The sequence below is a fragment of the Raphanus sativus genome, chromosome 8, assembly GCF_000801105.2.
Source record: "Raphanus sativus cultivar WK10039 chromosome 8, ASM80110v3, whole genome shotgun sequence".
Taxonomy (NCBI): Eukaryota; Viridiplantae; Streptophyta; class Magnoliopsida; order Brassicales; family Brassicaceae; genus Raphanus; species Raphanus sativus.
In genome coordinates, this window is record NC_079518.1 from 24,643,605 (window position 1) to 24,654,682 (window position 11,078).

General features: G+C 28.4%; 1 protein-coding gene across 1 annotated transcript; it reads left to right on the forward strand.

Moving 5' to 3' along the window:
• Positions 1-2,288: 2,288 nt before the first annotated feature.
• Positions 2,289-4,160, forward strand: LOC108820843 (FAD-linked sulfhydryl oxidase ERV1). Its single transcript, XM_018593864.2, has 6 exons — positions 2,289-2,583; positions 2,957-3,034; positions 3,421-3,468; positions 3,602-3,666; positions 3,753-3,830; positions 3,959-4,160. Exons 1-6 carry the CDS (start codon positions 2,389-2,391, stop codon positions 4,062-4,064), a joined length of 570 nt encoding a protein of 189 aa, XP_018449366.1. The 5' UTR covers positions 2,289-2,388; the 3' UTR covers positions 4,065-4,160.
• Positions 4,161-11,078: the final 6,918 nt, after the last annotated feature.

Genomic DNA, 11,078 nt, shown 5'->3' on the forward strand with positions numbered 1-11,078 from the left:
GGGATGCCAGAATATGAATGAAAAATAAAATATGCACTACAAGTTTCATAGTCTATGTTTTTGTGAGTAAAACTTATAATTAACCACCATAAAACTACAACACTTTACGATTGAAAAGAAAAACTTTTTTAGCAAAAAAAAGAAAAATTACTAAAAAAATTACACAGTATAAAATGATATAGTGATAAATAGTATGTTTTCAAGAAGTGAATACTATAGAGAAGGCTTTTATCTGAGTGTTTGCGCTGCTATATGGGACTTGTTTTATATGTAGTTTTCTGACTAAACTATATACTATCTTGCTGGGATCTGATTAGCATGTGGTCTTCTTACTATAATCATCCTAATGACTTATGTCAATCCTTACATGATGGTTATACCTTTACCTACAAGTGTTGATGTTCTAGTTGGACTTTATTTGTTGAATAACAAAGCATAATTGTTAGATATCTTAAGGGGAAATCACATTTTAAATCATGAAGTTGATAAAATTTTGCATTCTAATTCTTCATGTTTTGACACCTTGATTTTGGTAACATATTAAACATTGAAATTAGCTTACTTATTCGTCAAGTTAAAAATTACAACCAGCATTATTCATTTACCGATAAAGTAGGTGACATGGCAGTTACTTTTATTGTTTAAAAATTAATTTTTAATTATTTAATTAATAAAACAGTATAAAAATAAAAGTTAGATAAAACAGTAAATATAAAATTTCAAAGAAACTTGAATAAATTAGATAAAATTAATGAAAATAAAAAATAGGAAAAAATATTATAAAAAGTTAGAAAATTTTCAGAAAATGTTAAAAATATGTTCAAAATAGTGAGTTTTTGTTTATCTCGCTAGTGTGCATGCTTTAGTAAACTCATCTAGTTTGTCTTTTAGAAGAATCTTGAAAAATTGCGATCTTTTTCTATCAATAAAAACATGAAAGTGAATTTGGAACAAGCGATAATGTGTGGTTTTCTTATTAAAATACTGTAAAAACTACAAAAAGGTGTAACTAAAAACATAGGGACGCGAGAATATGAATGAATAATAAAATATGCACTACAAGTTTCATAGTCTAGGTTTTTGTGAGTAAAACTTATAATTTAACCACCACAATTTTAAGATTCAAGTGTAGATATTATGACATGGTATTCAATTAAGTTGAACCTTACATTTAACTTGTTCAACTTATTTTATTTTCATAAACTGTAAATCTATTTTTTAAGAACAAAGCATCAGGTACAGAATAGAAAAACTATAAGTTATATCCTAATTTAGTAAAACAAAAAAAAACAAATGTTTTGAACTTTTTCATAAATACAGTCAACAATAGTTTATAAAAAGAAGAATAAAAATCAAATAAAAAACTTACATAGTAGTAGAAATAAAAAATCAACAAATTCAAAAATATATAATCTGCGAGTAGAGAGGAAAATAAAACTAGTCTTAGAAGACAGATTAGATGGATTATGGATATAACACTAGCATGACAAAAATAAATCGATGTATCCGTGAAACTAGTGGAATCATGTAATATTGTATATATTGAATAATTCCTAGCATTTATTTTTTGAGTTAATTAATTTATAATGTTCATATTATACACTAAACATAATACTATATTTAATTTATATTAGAGAAATTTGTTAGGATGACTTTAAATTTTTTTTGATCATAAATACAGTCTATAAAAATCAAAATGACCAAAATGTTTTATTAAAAAAGTAAATAAAAACTTAATCCTTATGTTAGAGAATCTAAAATTAGGATTTAGATTTGAAGGGTGGAGTTAGGAAATGGTGGGATTTTTTTTTAAAAAAATAAATAAATACTAAAACTTTAAAATAACAAACTAAAATAATTCAAAAAAACTTTAGGACATGAAGAAAAAATTGAATTTTTTTTTTTGAATAAATAAATTTGAATTCAAAACGTATTATTTAAAAATAATACTCCATATATTTTATAATACATAATGTTACTGATGAAAACACAAAACTTTTAAAAGAAAATAGTTTCTCGAATGTACCTTTGTAGAGAAGCATGGCTGAGCAGTCAATCTCAAACATTTTGGTTAGTTTTTCTCCAACATTTTAACTCTAGAAAACTAAAAACAATTCTAATGTGAGTTTCTTAACATGAAGTTCTAAAGTTGGAATTTCATGTTGAGATCTCCTATCAGGATTGCTCCAAGTTGGATAATGTTAATAGGAGAGATGATTTTTTCATTATGCATTAAGCAAATTAACTTTTATCTTTTTATAAATTTTATTTAATATGCATTTTTTTTTTGTGTGACAAAAGGAAAGGAGCGGTCTCTAAACTATCCACTCTCTCTTCACAACATTTAGCCCTTCTTCTCCTGAGATTTCTCCAAGAAACAAAAACAAAATGGCAGAGAATCCATGGCAGCCTCTTCTCCAGACCTTCGAGAAACTATCGAATTGCCTCCAAACCCATCTCTCCAACTTCATCAGCATCAAAAGTACTCCTCGTTCGTCATCCGCGATCCAAAACCCCATCTCCTTAGACTCTCATCCACTAATCACAACCAACAATTCTAATCATCACAAACTTCCTCTCAAGGTAAGAATCTTCTCGTTAAAATCTAATTAGGGGTTCAGTTAGTTCTAGGGTTTGTTGCTGCTTACACTCTTCAATACATTCGCCTGCTTATGATCACCACCAAGTGTTCGATGAAATTCCCCAATGAACCGTTTCTACCTTATCTAGATAATATTAAGTTGAACTCAGATACCTTTGACATGGTATCACTACTGGTATACACTGTTGTGGTATGATACTTTTGAAAATAGTGTAACTAGCTAGGTAAAGGTGTGTCCTGCTTCTGTATGTTAAGGCTTTCTTGCTAAAGGTTTCACCTTTAAACACTCATTAAAAAAAGGGTTTCATGAGTAACCTTTGTAGCTTACACTAAACTTACACTGTTTTCTTTCAGGACAAGTCTATAGGTCCTGTGACTAAAGAAGATCTCGGGAGGGCTACTTGGACTTTTCTGCACACTCTTGCTGCGCAGGTTGAGTTTTCTTTAGTTCTCTCTATTCTAATCCTATTTTTACACTCTCATTACTATCTTTCTACCCAATGTAACCATACTTATCATCCACGTATCTTCCTTGATACATGAGGGGTGAACATGATTAAGAGGGGTCTTTTGGGTATTGGTTGTTTGGTTGGAATTTTTTGAGTTAAAGGGGAGGTGAGAGTGCTTTCTGGTTCACTTTAGGTTGCCCTCTGTTCAGTGATTTACAGTGAAATAGAGAGTTTTGTTTGGTTTTTGTCATTCTTATGCGTATATCTTATCTGATTAGGGAGACCTCTAGCAGTTTATAAGTAGATGTTTGTGAATTGCTTAAACTCAGGTATGTATTCTGAATCAGATGTTTCTTTCTTTCTCATCAGTATCCAGAAAGACCAACCAGGCAGCAAAAGAAGGATGTTAAAGAACTGGTACAACTCTTCCTACTCTATCTAATTTATAGATGTCATGTCAGTTTATTAGATCAAGTTGAAACTGGTTGTAATGCAGCCCCAAGTGTTCTTTCATGTGAAAGCTTATAATGAACATTTTTCGGTGGTGTAGATGGGGATACTTTCTCGAATGTACCCTTGTAGAGAATGCGCTGATCACTTCAAAGAGATCCTAAGGTAAACTTATCTTGTAGTAGCTCATTGCATCTTACTGTAGTTGATTTTAGTCACCAATTCACTCTTCTTTGTTTGGTTCATGATAGATCGAATCCTCCACAAGCTGGATCTCAGGAGGAGTTCTCCCAGTGGCTTTGCCATGTACACAACACCGTAAATAGAAGGTAAAATGAAAGGAGATTAGCCTTAGCTTTTATGGGGAGGGACATTTTGATACATCTCAAAGTTATGGGCCTTATGGGCATAGGTAAGAATTTATGATCCATAAGTGCAATTCTATTTTTTCTTGCAGTTTGGGGAAGTTGGTGTTCCCTTGCGAGAGAGTGGATGCAAGATGGGGCAAGTTAGAGTGCGAGCAGAAAAGTTGTGATCTTCATGGAACCTCTATGGACTTCTAGACATCATTATATTTTTACAAATTTACGACTCATTTATTTAACTCTTTTTGTATTGGAAATATTATTCCAACAAAGTAAAATTAGGTTATATGTTAATTGCAAAGAATATATATAAATTAAATAACTGGTTAAAAAAATTGATGTTAAATATCTATTAATGTAAACCAAAAACACCTGCATATATCCAGATGATAAAAGTTCAATAGACTGAAAGAGTAGACTGAGCAGTAGCGCAAAACAGATAGCTCGTACTTAAATTATGTCCTCATTTCTTGCAATTTGTGTAACGTCGCCTCTACGAAATTTGGGAACAACCAAAATCAAGTACTTAAATCACATTTAAAAAAAAAGTACTTAAATCACGCATTGTTTTTGATTCAAGAGCACTCGTAATTAGACAAGTATGCTGAATAATTACTTGGCTATGCTAAATAATTTTATAATGTTATACACCAAACAGTTCCCCATGTACATGTATCATGTTTTGTGCAACCCGCATGTTTCGAATAATCGAGGAATATTGAATTTTGATCTGTATACAGAACCGGTCTTGAGAGAAACAACAAGCTTGGATTTCCAGACCAATTTATCCAAGTCATCGGCAATTAAAAAAAATTAAGGTGGTCAAGAAGTTTAGTGGTAAATGTAAAATGTAGTTGGTTATGAAACAATGTTAGCAGTTCAATTATTTTCATCTCTATTTTGAAAAATATATATTTTTCAAAAATAACACTACTATTAACTAATGGACCTAAATTTTTTTCTTAGTTGTTTCAGATTTTTATATTTTCAGGATTGACACTGGTCTTAAAATAAGAACTATGCTTGCAGTTAAATATAGAGAATATTCTACTCGGGGATTAACTAAATTTGCATTCTCCGTTCACGTTTACACTTGTCACACAAGATACTTGTTCGAGACAATATATTTTGGAATTTTGTGTAGTTTTTCTTGGTATTGTGTCTGGTATGGAAATTTGTGTAGTTACTACACCACAGAAACATATACACATTTAAAAGTTCTGAAAAAATTGGTAGGCATGCGAGAAACTTTGTGAACAATTTATTGTTTTAATGACTTACAAATAGAAGCTCACTTCGGTTTTACAATCTCAAAACTATATATAGAGAAATAGAAAAGGAAGAAAGAATAAGATACATACACAGTGATAATGTAAGATAATGTAAGAAAAAAGACTTTTGAATAACAATGTGTTGGGGTTTGTGTTAAAAAAAAAGAAGAATGTGTTGGGGATAAGTGGAAAGGATGCTCCGGAAAGTAGATTGGTGAGAATATTAAATGATTACCACTTATTTGTTAAAAAGGACTTTGAATATTTTAATTACTTTAGAAGTTGGCTAACTAATATATATTGGTGTCTCTAGTGAACAAACAAATATGATTAGCCAATAATCTGTGAAGTATGCTTCAAGTCACATGATCTTAAAAAACTTCGCTGATAAAACATACTAATCCTCAATGATTTTAAAAGAGCCTTTATATACAGTAATGGACATGGATCTTACAAACATACTAATAAAACACCTACTTTAGACCTAACATTTGAACTTATATCAATCTCTAATGTATTTTTGGGTATATATATCTAATGCTTTTTTGTCAAACAAGTACATATCTTTTTTAATTTCAACTATTATCTAACAAATCTATCATCTATTGAAATGACTATTCGTTAGAATAGTCATTGTGATATCATATTGTGTTTAGAATACATAAATCAAATTACTTTGAACCTATAGCTAGATGGTTGAGAATATTCTACAGTTGGAAAAGAAAATGTTTTTATATAAAATTTCCGCTAAATACTCCGATATAGTGCTAAATATTGTGCCTTCAAGAACTAAATATAATATAAATCTCGATTGATTGGTCAAGTAGAATGAATAATTTGGAATAAGGCTATAAGTGTGGATATGTTTGAGTAAATTATATATTTAGAATGCAGAAAAATGTTTTTGGCGATTAGGTCCATAGTTCTTTTTTTTTGTTACAAAGGTCTATAGTTTATCTGAAATAAACTTATATTATTATTACCTGAGAATATGCTCCATCCAGATAATAGGAAGATATTTCAAGTAGTTTGTATTACTATCTTCGCAGTGTCACAAAAATAAGCAATGGAAACTTCAAAAGGAAATAATAACACGCACGCAATTGCTTTTTTAGTGTAATGGAAGTTGTCAAGGTCGTTAGATAGAGATGCGACTCTTATTAAAGGCCTTTTCCTTTTTTTCCAATTAATTAATAACAATAAATGAGATGTCATCCCCACACATTTTCGTATAGTTTGGTTTAGTGGTTTAGCTATAAATCTTAGACGACAGTTTACTTTCAATTATTTTAGAAGTTTGATAGAATTAACGTCATTAACGTATACATGAACATGATCGCGGAGTTTTTGGGGTGTGCCGTATCCGCTTTTGAATCGATTAAGGTATGCATGTACGTACCTATTTATTTATATCGCAAAAACTTAATACCATCTGATAGTGTTTTCGTTGTGCGTGTGTGGACTCGTTCGCTCGAGCTCATGGGGATGTGCACCAACCATGCATATCGTGTATCCACGAGCCACTTGCGACAAGCACAAGTATGTAAAAAAAACACAAGTATGTATTTATTTTTTATTTTTTGACTGAATTTTTAAGTATATATATAATATGTTGGAAGACCAAAACTTATTTATTATAGGATTACATCTTTCTTTTTGTAACTTATAGGATTACATCTTATACAATGTTCTTTTTATCTTATACAATGACATCATATATAGTGTATTGTGTAAATATACTAAACCAGTAAACCTCCAAAAATTATAATTGGTTGATTAATATCTCTGTTTTACTAAATTGTAAACTTTACTGGTCGATGATGAAGGTTCGTATAATCATCACCAGAAGTCTAGGACTGTCCATGGAGAATGCACAACAGACTTTTAGCTACTCATGACCCAATTATATAAACTACCTTCTTTTCTTCAAACTTATGTAAACATATCTTTTAATATAAGATTTTTGGACTTTGGTTTATTCATTTTGAAATTTTGGTTGATTCGAAGAAACTCATTAATCATTTTAGAAAAAAACTCATTATCACTTATTTGATTAAAATGTTACTAATATATGAAAATTCACCATTTATCAAAGTTATTTTTATTGCTAAACCCGCATATGATTGTTTGTTGATAAATATTCTTGTTAACATATTGGAACTTTTTGAGTAAAGCTCTTTGGAAAAAAAGTTCAAGAGGAGCATGATGATTTCACTATTATGACCATATCACTATAACTAATAAAGAGAATATCGAGAAACAGAAATCTGTGCCAAATCTGTTATTAAGAGGGTTGTCTAAGATAGCTTTGACTCTAAGCAAAAATGACTAAACATGGACTAACTAACACCCACTCCGAAGCAAGAAAATATTGATGGAAGCTAAAAGTGACATTACAACTTTTGATTTTCTTTAAGTGTTTCATTAACGTCAGTAGCAAAAGACACTAATTTGCTTGTAGTGATATTATCTCACGTACGTACACACTTTCCTTCATAATAAAATTTAGGAAAATTGACCTATTGTATTCTCTCAGGTTTAATATATAATAAAGTTAGGAATACATAATTTGACCTATTTTTGGGTGCTCGGGCTTAGGCGATAGACTGCGGCCGATGTGGCACCTCCATGGAAGAAAGATTTGGCGAGTCACATTCGGCGACCGTCACCATTTTTGTCTTCCTATCTTCTTCGATTAGGGTTTCCTCAGTATCTGGTTTTGTAAACTGGTTTAGACTCTAGTTTATTTTTGGTTTCCTTTTAGTTTTCAGCCTGTCTTATTGCAGGAAAATCAGGGACAATTTCAAACAGAGATTAGCTGGCAATCAATGGGGGATACTAGAGTTTTCTTTGTTGATGGGGCTTGGAGGACGCAAGATATTTTCACTAGACATGGTTGATATTGTTGGAAAACGGATTCAGAGAATGTTATGATGGGGGCAATGAATCTTAGAAAAAGCCTATCACCTTTATATGTGAAATGTGAAATCTTGATCTGGGAGATGAAGTGCATGAAGACTCTGAAATTCTCGGACGTAGTATTTGCGACATATTTTTCTCAACTGGTGAAAAAGGTGTTCTTAGCGTTTGCTACACACATGGAGGAATTTTTCCGTAGTAAGATTTTCTTCCTTAATTTCAAGATCAGATATATTCCAAAAGCACAAAACTTAATGGCGGATAAGCTTGCACGTGGTACAGAGGAGTTCACTTTCAGCTATGTTATATGTTGATTTCCTACCTCTTGTTTGGCTATCTAAACCGGCGGTCTCCTAGGCGACTAGCCATCTTATTGTCAAGAAAAATTACAGATCCTGATGTCCGGACTAAAAGTTTAAGATATCCGGATTCGGATTCGGTTTGGAAAGATCCAACATTTTACTATCCGGTTTCAAATGCGAACCTTCGGATATCCAGATTTTTGAAACGGATCCGAATTAGATCTCAGATCGAATCTGAATCTCGGATTATAAGTCCCAAACCTAATTTAAAAGGTGTATTTGAATTTATAAACTTTTATAAATAACTGTTAAACAATTATAAATGATCTACGAGGATAAATTTAATATTTTATCACAAATTTAAGGAATTTATGAAAATGATCATCTTTTAAAGATAAATTTGTAATTCATCAAAATTGTGGTAAGTTAGAATTCCCTCATTTCAAAATATACTAAAATAATATATGCTACAGTAACTTAAAAAAATAAAACATGAAAATATAAATTATTTTAAATAAATATTCTTTCTACAGATAACCAAATAAAAATTTAAATAAATAAAAAATTATATATATATATATATTATGAAAAATGTAAAATTTTTAATTCTACTTTAAAATAGATTCTCTATTTAATTATTGCAAATTATAAAATTACTATGCCAAACTCGACAAATATATTAGTATGTAATAAAAATTAATTATGTAAAAAAATAAATCAATATATATATATATATATAAATTATGCTGTATAATAAAATTCAAAATAAAATTATAGAGTACATAATATGTAATATTAAAATATAAATTATATTTAAAATGTTTACTATAATATCGGTATAATCTAAACAATTAGAAAAAAAGAGTTAAAGTTAAAATTTTGAAAAATTATTATTCTTCACAATTAAAAGATAAAGAATTTGACCAACCACTATTTCAAATTTTTAATTATGCCAATTAGCTAATTACTGCACTTACCATAATAAATCACAAACTCTGCCTAGACTGAAAATTTAACGGACTAAATTTTTTGAATTAATTGATAAATATAAGCAACAACTTACCAAACATATTTATTCTACAATACACTAATTTAATTATGAACACTGCATTTTTTTCAGCTAACTACGAAAAAAGTTTATCTATACTATTATTTGCGAAGTGATTTTTCGCAACGGAGTTCACACGTTAAAAGTTAGACTGGTTAATATCGATTGTACTCTTAGTGAAATTATAAATATTTAGATTTATTATATTCTTAATTTATCAATTAAACATTATAGTTTATCAAACTAGCTAAAGTTTAATTACGTTAGAGTAGATAATTTACAGCGCGAATTATAAAAGATATATTCTTTTTTTTTGTGATATATTCAGTTGTAACTTTTTTTTGTTAAAGAGATTCAATTGAAACTTACCACTTCTTTGTCGTTATCTTCTTCTCTTTTTTGAGAAATATTTGCCATTATCTCTCTATAATATTTTGATTCTACTGGGTGATGTCATGATTAATTGCTTTTGTTTTAGTTGTTTCCCTTATTGAAAGCTGAAACTCGGTTTGATTATGAATTGGATCCGTTAATCGATTTGTAACTATATGTTTTTATTAATATTTATTTAGGATATTTTTAATAAATATTATACTATTTTGGGACACAGTAAAATTGTTTTAGTTGTTTTCCTTATATTATTTTATAAATATTGATCTTGCTCTATATATATATATATATTAATATTTCTGTTTAGATATATATATTATATTAATTTTTTGGTAACTAAAAATATATATTAATATCTGGTAAGCTAATAAAATTTTAAATTTTAAATATAATTTCTATGTATACTGTGTTATTAACCGAAAAGAATATTTTTAATCAATAAGACGTTAAAACTTAAAATAAAATACATAATTAAATATTAATAAAATTAATTGGATTTTATATTACCAAAATAAGTGTTTTCGATGAATTAATTATCAATGATTGTAGTGTATAAAAATATTTTTATTTCAAAAAAACAGTAGCGGAATAACAAGCATATATATTTTGATGAAAAACTTTATCACGTACAAATAATTTAATGGTAGCTATAAAATTTTCAAAAACATAAAAAAATTTATTATGATGGTTTTTTGAATTAGTAATATATATATATATATATATATATATATATATTAAAAATGTAAAATGATTATTTGCTAAGTGATTTTTTTGCAAATGAGCTCTCACGTTAAAAGTGGGAGTAGTTAAGTACAATGATACCTTCAATGAATTTTTAAATATAATTTATTTTATAAGAAAAACGAGTTGTATATTAAATATATTTGATTTATATAATATGTTAGATAATTGATTAAAATATATTCTAAAAACAAGATAATTTTTTTCTAACCAAAGATAATATATATTTTTTTGTTATTATCTAGAAATATTAAGATAAAATTTTCAAATATAAATAATTAGATTTTTGATTTAAACCTTTTGGAATACTATTATATGCGAAGTATTTTCGTAATAGAGCTTTCACGTTAAAATATTATATAATTTATTTTATTTGATTAGATAATTGATTTAAATTAGTAACACTAAGAATTATTCAGTATCTAAAATTATATTTTTAAAATATATATGTATATATATATATATTGTGTTGTTATCTTAAAATATTTTAATAAAAATTTGAAAACATAAAATATATAACTAAATATTAATCAAATAAAAT